General features: G+C 39.2%; 1 protein-coding gene across 1 annotated transcript in view; it reads left to right on the forward strand.

Annotated features, from left to right (window-relative positions):
- The window catches only part of PCCB (propionyl-CoA carboxylase subunit beta), a 92,535-nt gene that overhangs the window by 35,439 nt on the left and 35,061 nt on the right, over positions 1-22,035 (forward strand). Inside the window, exon 9 of the mRNA XM_025448943.3 lies at positions 1,016-1,097. Coding sequence (XP_025304728.2) covers positions 1,016-1,097 — 82 coding nt within the window. The remainder of the gene's footprint in view (positions 1-1,015; positions 1,098-22,035) is intronic.

Here is a 22,035-nt window from a genome sequence, read left to right on the forward strand (position 1 = left end):
ATGTATAGTCATGAAAGGGAGGGTGTTCACAGGCCCATAATGATGGACACAGCCTCTTTTTCTGAGAATCTATACTGTTTGGGGTTCTTGAAAAGTTTAGGACACCATTTGAAGGTATTAGAGCCCAGGGGCCTAGGAATGACTGAATAGCCTGCTTAGGCCCAGCCATATCTCCTCTCCATGTGATCCCAGAGTAGCTTGTGTATAGGTTGCAAATGAAAAGTAAGGGGGAGGACTTTATCCAGTAGGGCTATATTCAATACCCTAGTGTAGAGTTCTCTGGGAAGCTGAGCTTAATGGGGCATGTGGCTATACCAAGGCCAAACCTCAGCTCAGGTATATACCTCAGGGCCTGAATAACCCTTGCCTGCCTGTCTGGGCCAGGAGGAGGTGAGAGCATGTGGGAGAACAGCATGTTGCTGCCAAGTCCTCATGTGGTATGGCAGTGGGTCGTGGCGGGCTCCTTCCTCAGCCACGTAGATGCATGAGGAAGCAGAGAGCCATGAGCCTAGCTCTGGTTGGTCCTCAGTGATTCTCCCCACCAGAGGGCCTGGAGTTTACTTTTTTGGTAAAGGAGCTCTAGCAGGTTTATTTTCCAAAAGGAATGTGAACCCACAGTGTTCAGTAGCAGAATTCTGACTTTGCATTTCCAGGTCCTTGTTCTTTTATTTTTAATGTCTCAGGAAGTGAGAGCAGGACTTGCTAGAACAGTATTGTCTTCACTGCAGTCCTGTAGCACCCCACACCGTAGGAGGTGTTCAGAGAGGATAAATGATAGAACCACATTCAGGAGAATAAGCTCATTTTTCCCCAGTAAATCAAAACAAAGATCTTTTGGGTTAATATCAAACTCAAGTTCAGTTTGACATGGTGGTAAGAAAGGAATGCATTTTTCAGGATACTTTGCAAGCCCAATAGGGACAGAATCTGCCTAATCCTCTTGATGTCTCTCCCATCTCCCAGCCACTGGCTCTTCCCATGTTGATTGTATTTGCTTTTTTTTTTCTTTTCAAAGTGACCGTATGGTTCCTGAGCTTGACACAATTGTCCCCTTGGAATCAACCAAAGCCTACAACATGGTGGACATCATCCATTCTGTAAGTGCCACATCTGCTGGCCTTGTCTGTGCTAGCTCAGCCATGACCAAGGTCCTTGTGCTTTGACGTAGGGAGGAAGTGCCAAGCCCACAGGCTTTAATGTTGGGCAACACAAGCAGAGCATGGCGGGCACAGGACAGGGGCCACTCAGTAGTGAGTTCTAGGAAGAGCTGGTGGTGGTAGCCGTGTTACGTGTTACTGGCTCTCCTGGACTTGGCGGGGGAGGGTGGCAAGCCAGTTGAACAAGGAGATTTCAGGGGTCTTTAGACAGGACTGTGAGGTGCATAGAGAAGGGTCTATGTCCCCAAAGTCTGGAGTTTAGGTCAGGGAGACTTTTGGTTAGGAACCTTTGGACCTTATGCTCAGTGGGCATTTGTTTTTCTAGAGAAATGAGAGTACACAAGTTATCCTATGACAAGATAGTAGGGGTATGTATAGGTCTGGAGAGGACAAGAGTCATTTTTACCTTTTTTCTCTGTGTAGCAGATTCCTGGATCATTAAGTGAAAAAGTCAGTGTTGGGGCAAGTTGGAGGCATGACCATGTCTCCCACATACTCTCATGTGTACACTGTGCTCTCTGCAGTCCTTGCCTGATTGAACACAGGTGGCTCTGTGGGCACAACCTTTCCCAGAGTCCTGGTTCTCCCAGTGGCCTGTACCCTTCTCCCCTATTCTGGGGAGCCAGCATGAACCAGCAGCCATGGCTAGACTCCGCTCCTCCTCATTGCTGGATTCTGTAGCCTGTTGAATACCATTTGAGCTGTGGAGAATAGATCTTGATAAGTTTGCCTTTCTCTGACCTCAGCTTGAGGGACTCTCTATACCCTCATACTTGTGCCTGTCTCCCACTGCCTCGGCTCCTTGACTCTCCAGCCCTCAATCTTCCCATTCCTCTGGAGCCCTCAGCCCTCCTGGCCTCTACCTTCTTGGCTCAGCTTAGAATCTGCCTTTCTGCCAGGTACCAATGGCCAGGCACTGTTCTTAGTACTGGAACTATGGGATACTGTGACGGAAAATCCCTGCCTCAGGGACCTTTATATTTGGGTGAGAGAGATGGAGAGCAAACGTGTACATGGCATGGGTAGTTTTAGGTCCAAAGAAGGTAAAATAGGGTCTCTGTCGTTAGCTCCCCTGATTCTTTTGCTCTGTAGAGCCTCATCTGCTTCATCTGTGGTTGCTAGAGGAAAGCCCAGAGCCCTACTGTAGCTGGCCTGGGCACTTAGGGTGCCTATCTGGCCTCCCCTCAGCACCTGTTCTTATCTTCTTCACTTCCTAAGGCTAGATCTGACCCTTCCTTTCTCTGCTCCCACTCTGGTCTGATGACTTGGGCATTTTCTCCTTCATGGAGAAAATTGAAAGCATCAGGTTCCTTACTCCCTGTAGGTGAGGATTTCTCCATCTCGCCGTCCCTCCATGTTTCCCCAGACTTGAAGAATGAGGTACCTCTACCTGGGCTTCTGACTCCATCCTTCCCCACCTGGTGTCTTGCTTTCTTGACCGGTTTTTGTAAATCTCTTAATTTCTTCTTCCTTTTACTCCTCCCTCTAGCAATAAATATGTATGAACAAGCTTTGATACATATATATATCAAATATATATATATATAAAATATAGTTATATATATATATATATTTTTTTTTTGTCTGCTAAAAAAGAAAAAAACTCTTCTTAACCCATATCTCTGTTTAACTGCTGTCCAAATTTTCTCCCTTTCCACTTAAAGCCCTCTTGTCTCTTCTTTCCTCCTCACTGGAATGTGGCCTCTGATTTTCTCTTTCTTGAATGATAGACCTGCTAATGACTTCTTTAGTTGCTAAATCCAGAGGATTAAGTCTTTAAATAGATATAGTTAGAGGTAACCATTATGAAAAAATACTTCCTTAAGTAACAGAAAAACGTATGTAGAACAGATCAAATGAAATGCATCACATAGAGAAACAGAAGCCTGCCTCCCTGGTGATCTCATGCCAGTCACTCTTTCTATGCAAGCCTCTAGAGAAACTACCATACTGACTTTTGACAGTGTAGATTAGGATTTTTTGTTTTTCTCCATTGTATAAACAGAATTCTATGGCTTCCTGTGTCTGGTTTCTTTGACTTAACATTGTGTTTGTGAGATTTGTTCATATTGTTCTCATTGGTCTCTCTTTAGTCTCTTGTATGAACAGACCACAGTTAACCTACTATTGGTGGGCATTTGGGTCATTTTTAGTTTGGGACTGTTAGCGATAATTCTGATATGAACACTTTGTTACGTGATTTATTAAGTAAATTACACATTTCTGTTGGAGCTCTACAGTGAAAGTACCACGTTGTAGGATGTGCTTGTCTTTAGTGGATGTTGCCAAAGTGGCTTCCAAGGGATTATGCCAATTGGCACCCCCACCAGCAGCATCTCAGGGTTCCAGTTGCTTCACAGTCTCTTCAACACTCAGCCACAATCATGGTGCCTTCATTATTGACAGTTTATGGGATGCTTTTACATCTGGCAGGAATAGTTCCTATTGATGACTATTCAGAGTTTTCTTGCCTAGTCTTGCTTGTTTGCTTTTCCACGTGAACTCTAGAGTTTGTCTTGTTTTGGGGGCAGTGACAGTGCAAATAGGGAATCCTGTTGCTTTTATTGAGATCCTGTTAAAATCATGTTAAAAACTAACTTTGGAGAATTGACATCCTTATGTATCTGAAACAATCTAAAAACATAGGTTGCATTTTTGCTTGTTAAAGTGTACTTTCCCCCCCTTAAGAATTCTTCTAAAGATTACCCTGTATAGGTTGTTCATATTTTTTGGTTAAGTTTATTCCTAAGTATCTAACCTTTTTATTGTAAATGGAGTCTTTTCTATCTTCTAATTATTTTTTTAAGGTATATATTGATTTCTGCTGTTTTCTATCCTGTTGCCTATTAACTTCTCATTATTTGTAATTGTTTTTTACTGTTAATTTTTGGGGAGTTTTGAAGTGTAATAGTATACTATCTACATGAAAATAGTTTTTTTTTTTTTTTTAAGGATTTTATTTATTTATTCATGAGAGACAGAGAGAGAGAGAGAGAGGCAGAGACACAGGCAGAGGGAGAAGCAGGCTCCATGCAGGGAGCCCGACGTGGGACTCAATCCCGGGTCCCCGGAATCTGGCCCTGGGCTGAAGGCGGCGATAAACCACTGAGCCACCGGGGCTGCCCTGAAAATAGTTTTTTAAATTAAGTTTAAAATTTTAATTCTAGCATAGTTAACATACATTGTTATTTTTTTTAAAGAATATTTTATTTATTCATGAGAGAGGCAGAGACATAGGCAGAGGGAGAAGCAGGCTCCATACAGGGAGCTCAATGTGGGGTTTGATCTCAGGACCCCAGGATCATGCCCTGAGTCGAAGGCAGATGCTTAACTACTGAGCTACCCAGGCATCCCACAGTGTTATATTAATTTCAGGTGTACAATATAGTCATTCAGGACTTTCATATGTTAACCAGTTCTTATCACAAATGCCTTTCTTAATCCCCATCACCTATTTCACCCATCCCCCACCCACCCCTCCTCTAGTAATCTTCAATTTGTTCTCTACAGTTAATAGTCTGTTTCTTGGCTTCTCTCTCTCTCCCTCCCTCCCTCACTCTCACTCTCTCTCTCTTTTCCCTTTGTTCATTTATTTGCTTTCTTAAATTCCATATATGAGTGAAATTATATGGTATTTGTCTTCTCTTATTTTACTTAGCATTATACTCTCTAGCTCCATCCATGTTGTTGCAAATGACAAGATTCCATTCTTCAATTGATGGACACTTAGGCTGCTTCCATATCTTGGCTATGAGTAAATAGTGCTGCTATAAATAGAGAGGTGTATGTATTCCTTTGAATTAGTGTTTTTGTATTTTTTTGGTAAATACCCTGTAGTGTGATTGCTGGATTGTAGGGTAGTTCTATTTTTAACTTTTTGAGGAAACTGCAGACTGTTCTCCACAGTGGCTTCATCAGTTTGCATTCCCATCAATAGTGCAGGAGGATTCCTTTTTCTCCACATCCTCACCAAAACTTGTTCTTGTGTTGTTGATTTCAGTCATTCTGACAGTTGTGAGGTGATATCACACTGTAGTTTTCATTTGCATTTCCATAATGATGACTGACGTTGGGCGTCTTTTCATGTGTCTGTTAGCTTCTGGATATCTTCTTGGCTTCTTGGTGAAATATCTATTCCTATCTTATGCCCATTTTTGATTGGATTATTTGTTTTTGGAGTGTCTAAGTATATCATTTGGGTACTTACCTTTCTCAGATATGTCATTTGCAAATATCTTTTCCCATTTTGTAGGTTGCCTTTTAGTTTTATTGTTTCCCTTGCTGTGCAGAAGCTTTTTATTTTAATGAAGTTCCAGTAGTTTATTTTTTCTTTTGTTTTCCTTGCCTCTGGAGACCTATCTAGAAAAATGTTGCTATGGCCAATGTCAGAGACATTGCCTGTGGTCTCTTCTAGGATTTTTATGTCAATTTATTTAAGATTAATTGACCATATTGTGAGTTTATTTCTGGTTTTTATATTCCGTTCCATTGATCTATGTGTCTGTTTTTATGCCAGTACCATACTACCAGTGGCATTATGACAAATTTGTAATATAATTTGGTCTGGAATTGTGATATTTCCAGTTCAGTTTTTCAAGATTGCTTTGAATATTTGGGGTCTTTTTTGGATTGTTTGTTCTAGCTCTGAAAAATGCTGTTGGAATTTGTTTGTTCTAGCTCTGAAAAATCTTGATAGGAATTGCATTAAATCTGTAGATTGCTTTGGGTAATATAGAGATTAAAAAACATTTTTTAAAAATATAAATTCAATTAACATACAGTATATTTTTAGTTTCAGAGCTAGAGTTCAGTGATTCATCAATCTTACATAATACCCAGTGCTCATTAAATTATGTGGCCTCCTTAACAGACATTTTAACAATATTTGTTCTTCTAGTCTATGAGCATGGAAGGTCTTTCAATTTCTTTCTATTGTCTTGAATTTCTTTCATCAGTGGTTTATAGTTTTCAGAGTGCAGGTCTTTTACCTCTTTGGTTGAATTTATTCCTAGGTATTTTATTGGTTTTGGTGTAGTTGTAAATGGGATTGTTCTCTTAATTTCACTTTCTGCTGTTTCACTATTAGTGTATTAGAAATGCATCAGACTTCTGTACATTGATTTTGAATCCTGCAATTTTGTTGAAATTGTTTATCAATTCTAGTAGTTTTTCAGTGGAGTCTGTAGGGTTTTCTGTATGAAGTATCATATCATCTGCAAGAGTGAAAATTTACTTCTTGCTTAGCAGTTTGGGTGCCTTTTATTTCTTGTTGTTTGATTGCTATGGCTAGCAGCTCCAGAACTATGTTGAATAAAAGTGGTGAGTGGACATTCCTGTTTGTTCCTGACCTTAGGGAAAAAGCTCTCAGTGTTTCCCCATTGAGTATGATGTTCACTGTGGGTTTTTCATATTAGGCCTTTATTATGTTGAGGTATGTTCCCTCTGAACCTACTTTTTTTTTTTTCCATTTTTCATTTTTGTTTTTATTATTTTTTTTTAGAGAACATATGCATGAGTGGGGAGGGGCAGAGGGAGAAGGAGAGAGAATCTTAAGCAGGCTTCACACTACTGGATGCTTAATTAACTGAGCCACCTAGGCACCCCTGAACCTACTCTGTTGAGGGTTTTTATCATGAATGCATGTTGTACTTTGTCACATGTTTTTTCCTGCATCTATTGAAAAGATCATATAGTTTTACCCCCCTCCTTTTTTTTTTTTTTTTAAAGATTTTATTTATTTATTCATGAAAGACAGAGAGAGAGAGAGAGAGAGAGAGAGAGAGAGAGGCAGGCAGAGACACAGGCAGAGGGAGATGCAGACTCCATGCAGGGAGCCTGATGCGGGACTCCATCCCAGCACTCCAGGATCATGCCCTGGGCCAAAGGCAGGTGCCAAACTGCTGAGCCATCCAGGGATCCCCTATCCCCCCCTTTTTTAAAAAATTTTTTTAAATGATTTTATTTATCTATTCATGATAGACATAGAGAGAGAGAGAGAGAGAGAGAGAGAGAGAGAGACAGGCAGAGACACAGGCAGACGGAGAAGCAAGCTCCATACCAGGAGCCCGACATGGGTCTCGATCCCGTGACCCCAGGACCGCACCCTGGGCCAAAGGCAGGCGCCAAACCGCTGAGCCACTCAGGGATCCCCATCCCCCTTTTTAAAAAGAAGATTTTATTAATTTATTTGTGACAGAGAGAGAGAGAGAGCCTGAGTAGGGGTGTGGGGCAGAGGGAGAAGTAGAAGCAGGCTCCCCATGGAGCAGGGAAGCCTCATGTGGGGCCTGATCCCAGGACCTTGAGATCATGACCTGAGCTGAAGGCAGACACTTCACCTACTGAGCCACCCATCTTTTCTCTTATTGATGTGACGTATCACACTGATTATTCTACAAATATTAAACCAGTCTTGAATCTTGAGAATAAATCCCACTTGACTGTGGTGTTAGATTTTGTTTAATATATTGTTGGATTTGGATTGCTAATGTTTTGTTGAGAATTTTTTTCATCGATGTTCATAAGGGATATTGGCCTATAGTTATCTTTTTCGGTGGTATCTTTAACTGGTTTTGGTATCAGGGTGATACTGGTGTCAAAGAATGAATTTGAGTTTTCCTTCCTCCTCTGTTTTTTGGAATAGTTTGAAAATAGGTATTAACTCTTTTTTAAATGTTTGGTGGAATTCATCTGTGAAGCTCTCTTGTCCTGAATGTTTGTTTTTTGGGATCTTTTTGATTACTGACTCAATTTCTTTGCTGGTAAACAGTCTATTCAAATTTTCTATTTCTTCACTTTTGGTAGGTTATAGGTTTCTAGGAAGTTATTCATTTCTTCTAGGTTGTCCAGTTTGATGGCATCTAATTTTTCATAATATTGTTACAATTACTTGTACCTCTGTGCTGTTGGTTGTTATTTCTCCTCTTTCATTTGTTATTGAGTCCTCCTTTCCTCCCTCCCTCCCTCCCTCCCTCCCTCCCTCCCTCTCTCTCTCTTTTTGCTTTTTAAAGATTTATTTATTTAAGAGTGAGGAAAACAGTTGAGGGAGAGAGAGAAGGAAAAAGGGAGGCGGAAGGAGAGAATCTCCAGCAGACTCCAGGCTGAGCGTGGGGTGTGATCTCACAACCCTGAGATCGTGACCTAAGCCAAAACCAAGAGTAAGACACTTAACTGACTGAGCCACCCAGGCACCCCTCTCCATTTTTGTTTTTAAAGATTTTTAAAGTTAATCAATTAATTTGAGAGAGAATGCGTGCATGTGCATGAGTTGGGGAGGATCAGAGGGAGAGACAAAAGCAGACTCCACACTGAATGTGGAGCCTTACATGGGGCCAATCCACCACCCTGAGATCATGACCTTAGCCCAAACCAAGAGTTGGATACTCAACTGACTAAGCCACCCAGGTGCGACCCTCCCCCCCCTTTTAAAAATGAACCTGGCTAGTAGTTTTTGATCTTTTCAAAGAACTGGCTCCTGATTTCAATGATCAGTTCTTTTTTTTTTTTTTATGGTGAAAAAATTTATATTTAGATTTATAGCTGACTGGACTCAGTTTAAATTATCCCAATTTTGTTGGCAACATCCAAAGCATCACAGTCAGGAGCCAGTCGAACATATTCTTTCTTCTCTCCATCAGGCCTGATCAAGATGTTGACCTTGGCCACATCAATGTCATGGAGCTTCTTCACAGTCTGTTTGATCTGGTGCTTATTGGCCTTGACATCCACAATGAACACAAGTGTGTTGTTTTCTATTTTCTTCATGGCTGACTCAGTAGTCGGGGGAACTTGATGATGGCATAGTGATCAAGCTTGTTTCTCCTGGGGACGCTCTTTCGAGGATATTTGAGGTCCCTTTGGAGACACAGGGTCTTGGGTCATCGGAATGTAGGTGACATATGGATCTTTTTTTTTTGAGACTGTGTAGGCCTTTCAGCACCACTTTCTTAGCTTTCAAAGCCTTTGCTTTGGCTTCAGCTTTGGGAGGGGCAGAGGCTTCCTTCTTTGCCTTTGGTGCCATCTTCATGAAAGGCTCAATGATCAGCTCTATTGTTTTAGTTTCTGTATCATTTATTTCTATTCTAATCTTTGTTATTTCTTTCCTTCTGCTGGTTTAGAGTTTTGTTTGTCCTTTTTCTAGCTCCTTCATGTGTAATGTTAGGTTGTTTATTTGTTATTTTTCTTCCTTCTTGAGATATTACTATCAGCTTTCCTCTTGGAACTGCTTTTGTGGTATCCCAGATTTGGAACTGTTGGGTTTTCATTTCCATTTGTTTACATGTAATTTTTTATTTCTTCTTTGATTTCTTGGTTGACTCATTTATTGTTTAGTAGCATATTATTTAACCTTCGTGTATTTGTGTTCCTTCCAGGTTTTTTCTGTGGTTAGTAGCATTGTGGTTGGAAAAGATGCATGGTATGACTTCCATCTTTTTGAATTTGTGAAGACTTGTTTTGTGGCATAAGGAGAGGTCTATTCTGGAGAATATTCCATGTGCACTTGAGAAGAGTGTGTATTCTGTTTTAGGATGGAATGTTCTGAATATGTCTGTTAAATCCATCTGATCTAGTGTGTCATTCAAAGCCACTGTTTACTTGTTGATGTTCTGTTGGGATGATCTGTCCATTGATGTAAGATATTAAAATCTCCTGGTATTATCGTATTACTTTGATTATTTCCTTTAGGTTAGTAACTTTTATGTATTTGGGTGCTCCCATATTGTATGTGTAAATATTTATAGTTGTTAAATCCTCTTGTTGGATTGTTGTTTTAATTATTATAGAGCTGTGCTTCTTTGTCTCTTGTTACAGTCTTTTTTTTAAGTCTGTTTTGTCTGATTTTAAGTATTGCTACCTCAGCTTGCTTTTGATACTTGTTTGCATGATAAGTGTGTTTCTGTCCCCTTACTTTGAATCTGCAGGTGTCTTGAGGTCTGAAATGAATCTCTTGTGGGCAGCACATAGATAGATCTTGCTTTTTTGTCTATTCTGTCACCCTGGTCTTTTGATTAAAATGTTTAAGTCCATTTACAAAGTAATTATTATTATTAGTTTTAAAATTTATTCATGAGAGACCCAGAGAAAGGCAGAGACACAGAGAGAAGCAAGCTCCCTGCGGGGAGATCAATGTGGGACTCGATCCCAGGACCCTGGGATCACAGCTGGAGCTGAAGGCAGATGCTCAACCACTGAGCCACCCAGGTGCCCCAACAAAGTAATTATTGATAGATTTTTTTTTAAGATTTTATTTATTTATTCATGAGAGACATACAGAGAGAGGGAGAGACAAGGGAGAGAGAGAAGCAGGCTCCATGAAGGGAGCCCAGTGTGGGACTCGAGCCCAGGACTCCAGGATCATGCCCTGGGCTGAAGGCACACTCTTGACCGCTGAGACACCCAGGCGTCCCAATAGATATGTATTTATTGTCATTTTGTTTCTTGTTTTATGGTTATTTTTGTAGTTCTTCTCTGTTCCTTTCTTACTTTTTTCTGTCACAGTTTGCTGGCTTTCTTTAGTGATATACTTGGATTCTTTTTTCTTTATTCTGTGCGTATCTATTACTGGTTTCTGATTTGTGTTTACCATAGATTTGTTTATACCACCTGCATAGAACAGTCTATATAAAATTGATGGTTGCTTAAGTTTGAACTCATTGTTTATGCCTCTGCCCCTCATGAGTCAGGTATATGGTGTCATACTTTACATCCTTTTATTTTGTGAATCCCTTGACTGATTTTTGCAGAAGTACTCATTTTTATTGCTTTTCTTTTTTCTCATACTCACTTATGGTCTCTTTTCCATTCAAAGGGTCCCTTTAATATTTCTCGCAGGGCTTGTTTAGTGATCATGAATTCCTTTAGTTTTTGTTTGCTTGAGAAACTCTTGATCTCTCCTTCCATTCTGAGTAATAGCTTTGCTGGATAGATCATTCTTAGCTGCAGATTTTTCCCTTTCAGCACTTTGAATATATGAATATATCATACCACTTCTTGCCTGCAGACTTTCTCCTTAAAAATTCACTGATGGCCTTATGGGGTTTCCCCTTGTTTATAACGGTCTTCTTTTCTCTTGGTGCTTTAAAATTTTTTTTCTTGTCCCTTTTTTTTTTTGTTGTTGTTATTTTTAATTACTATATGTCTTGGTGTGGACTGCCTGGTGTTGATTTTTTGAGGGGAAGGTTCTCTGTACCTCCTGTATCTGGATATCTATTTTCTTCCCCGGATTAGGGAAGTTTTTAGCTATTATTTCTTCAAATAAATTTCCATCACCCTTTTGTCTCTTCTCCTTCTGGATCTCTGTGATGTGAATGTTTTTATGCTTGATGGAGTCACTGAGTTCTCAAAGACTGTCCTCAGTTTATGTATTTTTTTCCTTCTCATTTGCTCTGCTCAGTTACTTTCCATTACTTTGTCTTCCAAGTCATTAGTTCATTCCTCTACTGCATCTAGCTTGCTTTTTGTTCTATCAAGTTTACTTTTAATTTCATGTATTGTGTTCATCATCTCTGATTGGATCTTTTTTATCTCTTTGTTAAAGGTCTCAATGATGTCCTCCACTCTTAGGTCTAGTGAGTATCTTTATGATCTTTACTTTAAATTCTCTATCAGGCATATTAGTTATATCCATTTCGCTTAGGTCTCTTGTTATGGTTTTGTTCTCTTCTTTCATTTGGGACATACTCCCCTGTCTCCTCATTTTGTCTAACTCTGTGTCTATTTCTGTGAGTTTGGAGACAGCTATATCTCATGCTCTTGAAGGTAATGGCCTTATGAAGAAGAGGTTTTGTGGTGTGCCCTGTGATGTAGTGTCCCCCATGCTCCCCAGGGCCTGTGCTTCAGGGAGTATCTCCTATGTGTGCTGCGTGTGCTTTTCTGTTGAGTCCTGACTTTTTCCTTCAGACCAGTTGTCTGCAGAAGCTGTCTTTGTTTATTGTGGGCAGTGGGGGTGTATCTTAACCCACATGTGGACTGATCTGCTTGGAAGACGAGGCCTGCCATTGTTGCCAGAACTGAGGTCCTGCAAAATGTGCTGGTTGGGAGATGAATTGGTGGGGTTTGTGCCAGTATTCTGGGAGACTAAGCAAGCCTGACTGGGATGGGTGGATCTACTGAAGCATAGAGGGGACAAGGCTTGGTGTAAGCACGTTAGTGTTCACTCTGTGCTGGTCCCTGCAGGTGGCCTGGTGTTTATGCTGGGGAGTGGGGGAGGGAAATGGCTCATGATAGCTTCTGTGTTCCTGGAGGAGTCTCTCCTTGATCCCTACCTCTCTGGGCCATGCCCTGAGATGAATAAATCACTCTCCCTCCTGTCTCCCCAGTGTTTTACAAACTTCTGCTACCAGACTGTATCTGCTCTGGTTGTTTGTTGTGCTATCTTGTTAGGTTGGAGACTCTGTTTGCTAAGGCCCTCTGGGCTCTCTAGAGCCCAGTCCTCCAAATTTTTTAAATTCCAGGTTTTAAGTTCTGCTGGTTGTAAGAACTCAAAAAAATTCAGCTCCTCTCAATTTCAGAGCTAAATATTATGGGAATTCATCTTCCCTGTGTGGGCTCCTCAGGGTGAAAATCTGTTTTTTTCCTCCTTCTCTAGCCACTGGCTACCTCCTCACCATGGATGGCCATGGTCTTTCACTTTCAACTGTGTCTTTGCCCTTCCTACCTTCTTTGATGTTCCTCTTCTTTACCTTTAGCTGTATGGTTTGTCTGCCAGTCTTCAGATTGTTCTCTGGGTTACTTATGCTGATATGTTATCTTGTATCCATGGGACAAGGTGAGCTTAGGATCCTTCGACTATGCCATCTTCTCCGAATAATAATTATATGAAAATGGTTCTTTTTCTTTATAGTTGTTTTATGCCCTTTTTTCTCTTGTCCAGCTGCATTGTCTATAGCTCCATATTTTATCAAATGCAGTGATGAGTAATGGTCGTGATAGTGGGCATATTTGTCTTGTTCCTAACTTTAGAGAGACTGCCATTAGTGTTTTCTAATTTTATCTTTTTTTCATGTTAACAAAGCTTCAACTAGTTCCTATTTAAATTTTTGTTTTTGTTTACTTTTTTTTTAAGATTGTATTTATTTATTTATTCATTAGAAACAGAGAGAGAGAGAGAGAGAGAGGGAGAGAGAGAGGCAAAGACACAGGCAGAGTTGGAGAAGCAGGCTCCACGCAGGGAGCCCGATGCGGGACTGGATCCCGGGACTCCGGGATCACCCCTGGGCCAAAGGCAGGCGCTAAACCACTGAGCCACCCAGGGATCCCCTGTTTACTTTTTTTTTCTGAAATCAAGGATGTATTTTGAATATCTTTAAATGACCTTTAAAAAAATAAATAAATGACCTTTAAACATTTATGGAAATGATTTTTTCCCTGAGTCTGTTTATAAATCTATCTTAATAGATTTACGAATATGAAACTGTACTTACATTCCTGAAGTAAACACTATTTGTTATGTTTTGTTAATATTTTATTTTGGATATTTGCATCATTATCATGTGATATTAGCTGGGTTTTTGTTATGTTTTTGTTTTTTGTTTTGAGGGTATTTTAAACTCAATTTTTTGGTGTCCATGGTGTGCTTGTTTCATGTATTAGTCTGTTAGGGCTACCATAACAATACCAGAGACTGGATTGCTTAAAAAAGAGATATTCATTTTCTTAATTTTCTGGAGGCTAGTAATCCAAGACCAGGGTGCCAACAGGCTTCATTTCTGGTGGAGCTTGTCTTCCTGGTATGCAGAAGACATTCTTGTTGTGTCCTGATATGGCCTTTCTCTTGTGTGTTCAAGGCAAACTCTGTAGTGTCTTATAGAACTGATGTCTTCATAAGAAGAGAAACAGATTAGGGGACCACTCTGTGACCTCAGTTAAATAACTTTAAGTAGATCCTTATAGGCTCTACTACCAAATGTAGTCACACTTGGGGTTAGGCTTCAATCTATGAATTTGGGGTGATAGGTCACAAGTCAAAAAAATTTGCAGGTTTTCTTTTTTTATGCTCTGAAATTGTTTATTTATTTTTAAAGATTTATTTATTCACAAGAGACACAGAGAGAGAGGCAGAGGCATAGGCAGAGGGAGAAGCAGGCTCCCTGCAGGCAGCCTGATGTGGGACTCGATCCCAGACCACAGGGTCATGCCCTGAGCCAGAGGCATATGCTCAATCGCTGAGCCACCTAGGCATCCCTCTCTCAAATAATTTAAATGGCATTAGAATTATTTGCTCTTAAAAGATTTGGTAGAAATTCTCTTGTGCAACTGAAATGTCAGGACCTAGTGTTTTTTTTTTTTGTCTTTTTTTTTGGTCAGGGAGGAATGGCTTTTTGATAGTTTCTTGTTTTTTAATGTTAATGGCTCTTTAAACTTTATCCTTGGAGTCAGATTTGGTAATTTTTTTTTAAATTATCTATTTTTTCCAGGTTTTCAATTTTATTTGCATAGGATTATGTATGGCAGTCTCAAAAGATTAGTGAAATATATTTTACAGTGGTTTTTCTCCTTTGACATTTCTTATTTTAGCTGTTTTTTTTTTAAATGTATTGAAGTATATTTGACACAATGTTACATTAGTTTCAGGTGTACAACAGTGATTGGACCGCTATGTACATTATGCTGTGCTCACCACATGTGTAGCTGCCATCTGTCACCACAGAACACTATTCCAATACTTTTGACTATATTTTCTTTGCTGTACTTTTGATCCTCATGACTTATTCATTTCATATATAAATGGAAGCCTGTACCTCCCACTCCTTTTCACCGATTTGGCCCATTCCATATGCCCCTCCTCTCTGGCAACTACCAGTTCTCTGAATTTATAGTTCTGTTTCTGCTTTTTTGTTTGTTTGCTTTGTTTTTTTGGATTCCACGTGTAAATAAAATCCTATGGTATTTGACTTTCTTTGTCTGACTTAATTCACTTACTTCCTAGGTCCATCCATACTATCATAAATAGCAACACTTCATTCTTTTATATGACTGAATAATATACCATTGTATGTAACATACCACATCTTTGTCCATTCTTGCTATCAGTGTCTTTGGGTTGCTTCCATATCTTGGTTTTTGTAAATAATGCTGCAATAAACATAGGATTTATCTTTTTTGAATTAGTGTTTTTGTTTACTTTGGATAGATACCACTAGTGGATTTACTATACTATATGGTATTTCTATTTTTAATTTTTTGAGGAACCTCTATATTTTCTTTTTTTTTAAGATTTAAATTCAGTTAATTAACATATAGTGTATTATTAATTTCAGAGGGTAGAGTTCAGTGATTCATCAGTCTTATATAACACCCATGGCTCATTATATAACATGCCCTCCTTCATGTCCATCACCTAGTTACTCCATCTCCCACCCTTCTCCCTTTAGCAGCCTTCAATTTGTTTCCTATGATTGAGTCTCTTTTGTTTTGTTTCTTAAATTCCACATATGAGTGAGATCATATAATTGTCTTTCTCTGATGGACTTATTTCACTAAGCATAATATCCTCTAGTTCCATCCACACCATTGCAAATGGCGATATTTCATTTTTTTTTTGGTAGCTGAGTGTATATATATAGTCCATTGTATGTGTGTGTGTGTGTGTGTGTGTATATATATGTATGTATGTGTATATATATGTATATACATACATATATATCTTCTGTATCCATTCATCTGTCAGTGGACATCTGGGTTCCATCCATAGTTGGGTTATTGTGGAGATTGCTGCTATAAACATTGGGCTGCACGTTCCCCTTTAGATCACTATATTTGTATTGTATCTTTGGGGTAAATCCCCAGTAGTGTAATTGCTGGATCATAGAGTACTCTATTTTTAACTTTTTTAGGAACTTCCATATTGTTTTTGAAAGTAGATGCACCAGCTTGCATTCCCACCAACAGTGTAAGAGGGTTTCCTTTTCTTTTTTTATTTTTTTGAGGGTTTCCTTTTCTCCACAGCTTTGCCAACATCTTGTTTCCTGACTTTTCATTTTAGTCATTCTGACTGTTGTGAGATGGTATCTCATTGTGGTTTTGATTTGTATTTCCCTGATGCTGAGTGATGTGGAACATTTTTTATGTGTCTGTTGTCCATGTGTAGGTCTTTGGAGAAATGTTTGTTCATGTTTTCTCCCCATTTCTTGACTGGCTTATTTGTTCTTTGGGTGTTGAGTTTTATACTAGCCCTTTATCTGATAAGACCTTTGCAAATATCTTCTCCCATTCTGTCGGTTGTCCTTTGGTTTTGTTGATTGTTTCCTTTGCTGTGCAAAGGCTTTTCATCTTGATGAAGTCCCAGTAGTTCATTTTTGCCTTTGTTTCCGTTGCTTTTGGAGACGTGTTTAGCAAGAAGTTGCTGTGGCCAAAGTCACGGAATTTGCTGCCTGTGTTCTCCTTTATAGTTTTGATAGATTCTTGTCTCACATTTAGGTTTTTCATCCATTTTGAGTCTATTTTTATGTATGGTGTAAGAAAATGGCCCAGTTTCATTCTTCTGCATATGGCAGTCCAGTATTCCTAACACCATTTGTTAAAGAGATGATCTTTTGTACTGTTGGATATTCTTTCCTGCTTTGATGAAGATTAGAACTGAAGGTTCATTTCTTGGTTTTCTATTCTATTCCATTGATCTATGTGTCTGTTTTTGTGCTAGTACCATACTGTCTTGATGATCACAGCTTTGTAACAGGTAGAAGTCTGGAGTTGTGATGCCTCCAGCTTTGGTTTTCTTTTTCAACATTTTTTTGGCTATTCAGGGTCTTTTCTGGTTCCATACATTTATTTGTTCCAGCTCTGTGAAAAAAGTAGATGGTATTTTGATAGGGATTGCATTGAATCTTAGATTGCTCTAGATAGTATAGACACTTTAACAATATTTATTCTTCCAATCCATGAACATGGAACCCTTTTTCCATTTCTTGGTGTCTTCCTCAATTTCTTTCATGAGTATTCTATAGTTTTCAGAGTATAGATCCTTTGCGTCTTTGGATAGGTTTATTCCTAGGTATCTTACAGTTTTTGGTGCAGTTGTGAAGGGAATTGACTCCTTAATTTCTCTTTCTTCTGTCTCATTGTTAGTGAATAGAAATGCAGTGGATTTCTATGCATTGGTTTTAAATCCTGCCATTTTTCTGAGTTTCTATGGGAGTTCTAGCAATTCTAGGGTAGATAGAGTCTTCTGGGTTTTCCACATAAAGAATCATGTCATCTGCAGTGAGTGAGAGTTTGACTTCTCCTTTGCCAATGTAGAAACTTTTATTTCTTTTTGCTGTCTGATTGCTAAGGCTAGGACTTCTACTACTATGTTGAACAACAGTAGTTATAGTGGACATCTCTGTTGTGTTCCTGACCTTAGGGGGAAAGCTCTCAGTTTTTCCCAATTGAGAATATTTGCTGTGGGCTTTTCATATATAGCTTTTATGATATCCAGGTATGTTCCCTCCTTCTCTACTATGAAGAGTTTTAATCAAGAAAGAATGCTGTAGTTTGTCAAATGCTTTTTTTGTGTGTGTCTGTTGAGAGGATCACATGGTTCATGTCCTTTCTTTTATTAATGTTGTGTATCACATTGATTGGCAGATATTGAACCACCTGTGTAGCCCAGGAATAAATCCTACTGGGTCATGGTGAATAATCCTTTAAATGTACTGTTGGATCCTATTGGCTAGCATCTTGGTGAGAATTTTGGCATCCACGTTCATCAGGGATATCGATCTGTAATTCTCCTTTTTGGTGGGGTCTTTGGTTTGGGGATCAAGGTAATGTTGATTTCATAGAACGAGTTTGGAAGTTTTCCTTCCATTTCTATTTTCTGAAGCAGTTTCAGAAGAATAGGTATAAATGCTTCTTTAAATGTTTGGTAGAATTCCTCTGGAAGCCATCTGGCCCTGGACTCTTGTTTTTTGAGGGGTTTTTGATTACTACTTTGATTTCCTTGCTGGTTATGGATCTGTTCAGGTTTTCTGTTTCTTCCTGTTTCAGGTTTAGCGGTCCATAATGTTTCTTGGAATTCATCTTGCCTAATTTTTTCCAGATTGCCTAATTTGTTGGCACACAGTTCCTCATAATATATTCTTATAATTGTTTGTATTTCTTAGGTGTTGGTTGTGCGCTCTCCTCTTTCATGATTTCATTTATTTGGGTCCTTTCTGTTTGCTTTTTGATGAGTATGGCAAGGAGTTTATTGATCTTAGTAATTCTTTCAGAGAACCAGCTCTTAGTGCTGTTGATCTGTTCTACTGTTCTTCTGGTCTCTATGTTATTGATTTCTGCTCTAATCTTTATTAAGCTGGGTTAGGCTTAATAAAGATTCTCTTGCTGGGTTTAGACTTTATTTCCTGTTCTTTTTCCAGCTCCTTTAGGTGTAAAGATAGGTTGTGTATTTGAGACATTTCTTGTTTGTTTGTTTGTTTGTTTAAAGATTTTATTTATTTATTCATGAGAGACACAGAGAGAGGGGCAGAGACATAGGCAGAGGGAGAAGCAGGCTCCATGTAGGGAACCTGACGCGGGATTCGATCCCGGATCCCCAGGATCACGCCCTGGGCTGAAGGCAGCGTTAAACCGCTGAGCCACATGGGCTGCCCACCTTTCTTGTTTCTTGAGAAAGGCCTGTATTGCTGTATACTTCCCTCTTAGGACTGCCTTTGCTGCATCCAAACGGTTTTAAATAGTTGTGTTGTCATTTTCATTTGTTTCCATGAAATTTTTTTAGTTCTTCTTCAATTTCCTGGTTGACCCATTCATTCTTTAGTATAGTGCTCTTTAAACTCCAGGTATTTGAGTTCTTTCCAAATTTCCTCTTGTGATTGAGTTTGTGTTTCAAAGCATTGTGGACTGAAAATATTCAGGGAATGATCCCAATTCTTGGTACCATTTGAGACCTGCTTTGTAACTCAGTATATGATTTATTTTCCATGTGCACTTGAGAAGAATGTGTATTTTGTTGCTTTAGGATGGAATGCTCTGAATATATCTGTGAAGTCCATTTGGTCCAGTGTGTAATTCAAAGCCCTTGTTTCCTTGTTGGTATTCTACTTAGATGATCTCCTTATTGCAGTAGGTGAGGTGTTAAAGTCCCCTACTTTACATACCTAACAATGTGTTTCTTTAGTTTTGTTATTAATTGGTTTATATAACTTGCTGCTCCCATGTTTTTGGCATAAATATTTATAATTGTTAGATCTTCTTGTTGGATAGACACTTTAAGTATGATATAGTGTCCTTCTTCATCTCTTACTACAGTCTTTGATTTAAAATCTAATGTGTCTGATATGATGATTGCTACCCCAGCTTTCTTTTGATGTCCATTAGTATGATACATGGTTTTCTCCCCCCTCACTTTCAATCTGGAGGTGTCTTTGGGTCTAAAATGAGTCTCTGGCAGACAGCGTATCAATAGGTCTTGCTTCTTTATCCAATCTGATACCTCATGTCCTTTGATTGGGGCATTTAGCCTTTTTTCATTCAGAGTAACTTGAAAGATATGAATTTAGTGCCATTGTATTACTTGTAAAGTCAGTGTTTCTGTATATTGTCTCTGTTCCTTTCTGGTCTATGCTACTTCTGGGCTCTCTTCACTTAAAAGATTCCATTTAATATTTCTTGCAGGGCTGGTTTAGTGATCACAGGTTCTTTTAATTTCTGTTTGTCCTGGAAGCTCTTTATCTTTCCTTCTATTTTGAACGAGATCTTAGCTGGATAAGGTGTTCTTGGCTGCATATCTTTCTCATTTAGCACCCTAAATATATCATGCCAGTCCTTTCTGGCCTGTGGATAGGTCTTTTGCCAGTCTTATGTTTCTACCCATGTAGGTTATGGACTTCTTGTCTTGAGCTGCTTTCAGGATTTTCTTTTTGTCTCTGAAATTTGCAAGCTTCGCTATTATATGTTGGGATGTTTACCTATTTTTATTGATTTTTGAGGATTCTCTGTGCCTCGTTGAATGCCTATTTCCTTCCCCAGATTAGTGAAGTTCTCAGCTATAATTTGCTCAAATATACCTTCTGCTCCCCCCCCGCCCTTTCTTTTTCTTCTGGGATCCCAATTCTAATATTGTTCATTTTATGGTATCACTCATCTCTTGAATTCTCTCCTCATGATCCAGTATTTGTTCATCTCTCTTTCTCTCAACTTCTTTCCTCTCCACCATTTTGTCTTGTTATGCCTCATTTATCCAAGCAGTTAGAGCTTCCGTTTTTTTAAAGATATTATTTATTTATTATAATAAAGACACAGGAAGAGAGAGAGAGAGAGGCGGAGATACAGGCAGAGGGAGAAGCAGGCTCCATGCAGGGAGCCCGATGTAGGGACCCGATCCTGGGTCTCCAGGATCAGACCCTGGACTGAAGGCGGCTCTAAACCACTGAGTCACCCAGGCTACCCACTTCCATTTTTTAAAATTGCATTTTACTAATAACCTTTTTGATTTTGACTTGATTAGATTTTAGTTCTTTTATTTCTCCAGAACGGGATTCTCTAGTGTCTTGTATGCTTTTTTTTCAAGCTCAGCTAGTATCTTTATAATCATTATTCTGAACTCTAGTTCCAATGTCTTTTTTATATCTCTACTGATTAAGTCCCTGGCAGTCAGTACTGCCTCTTGTTCTCTTTTTTGAGGTGGGTTTTTCCATCTTATTCTGTCCAGAGAAGAATAGATGGATGAGAGAATATAATACTAAAATAGCAACAATGACCCCAGAGAAATAGACCCTAAATGGAGCAGAAGAGACTGCTGAAGAAACTGAAAAGAAAATATTCTCTCTCTCTTTTTAAATTATCAGACAGTTGAAGAGAACAGAATAATATGCTAGATCTATTAGAAAGACTAGACCCCAAATTTGTAATGAAAGTTAAAAAAAATGCATATATATTCTTTACTTTCTTTACAATTTACTATATATACATACACACACACAAAATTAAATACAATGAAAGGATACAATGTAACTGTTAAAATGAGAATTAAAGATAAAAAAGAAAAGAAATAATAAAATGAGACAAATGAACGGAACTAAACAATACAATAGGTTCTGAGTATATTTTGATTTGTTTATTAGAAGAAATTACATCCCAAAATTGTAAAGAAAGAAACACACGGTTAAATACAATCAAAGGACGACGGAATGTAATTGTAAAAATGAAAATTAAAAAGGACTTAAGATGGGATCCCTGGGTGGCTCAGCTGTTTAGTGCCGGTCTTTGGCCCAGGGCATGGTCCTAGAGTCCCGGGATCCAGTCCCACATCGGGATCCCTGTGTGGAGCCTGCTTCTAACTCTGCCTGTGTCTCTGCCCCCCCCCCCCCCCCCCCCCGTGTGTGTGTGTCTCATGAATAAATAAATAAAATCTTAAAAAAAAAAAACAACTTAAGAGTGGATAAAATAAGAAATTGGTTGAAAAGGAAAAAAAATTGATATAATGAAGATCATGATTAAAAAAAAAACTATGACTTCCATATAGCATTTTACCCTAGTGCTGGGGTTTTGCAGTTCTGATTGGTAAATTTGTTCTTAGCCAGATGTTCTTGTTGATCTTCTTGGGGAGGGGCCTGGTGCACTGATTCTCTGGTATCTTTGCCAGGTATAAGCAGTTCTGGATTGCTCTAGGTGGCTTTTGTTCCCTGAAGGCTTTCTGTGCGCTGTAGAGGATGAGAGTGAAAATGGTGGCCTCCCAATCTCCAGCCTAGAAACTCAAAGCTTGTGCCTCCCACTCTTCAGTGCTCCCTCAGGGGAAAGCAGTCCATTGCTCTTACCTCACTGGTCTCTGTTTGTACTCTATGTTCACCCAGCAGTGACCAAACATGTCTATCTCAGGCACGTGGCCCCGTTTGAGTCTCCCAAGCTTTGCAGAAACCTGTGGTATGCACCCATCCTGCTCCTCCTGGGACATGGGAGA

The sequence above is a fragment of the Canis lupus genome, chromosome 23, assembly GCF_003254725.2.
Source record: "Canis lupus dingo isolate Sandy chromosome 23, ASM325472v2, whole genome shotgun sequence".
Lineage (NCBI taxonomy): Eukaryota > Metazoa > Chordata > Mammalia > Carnivora > Canidae > Canis > Canis lupus.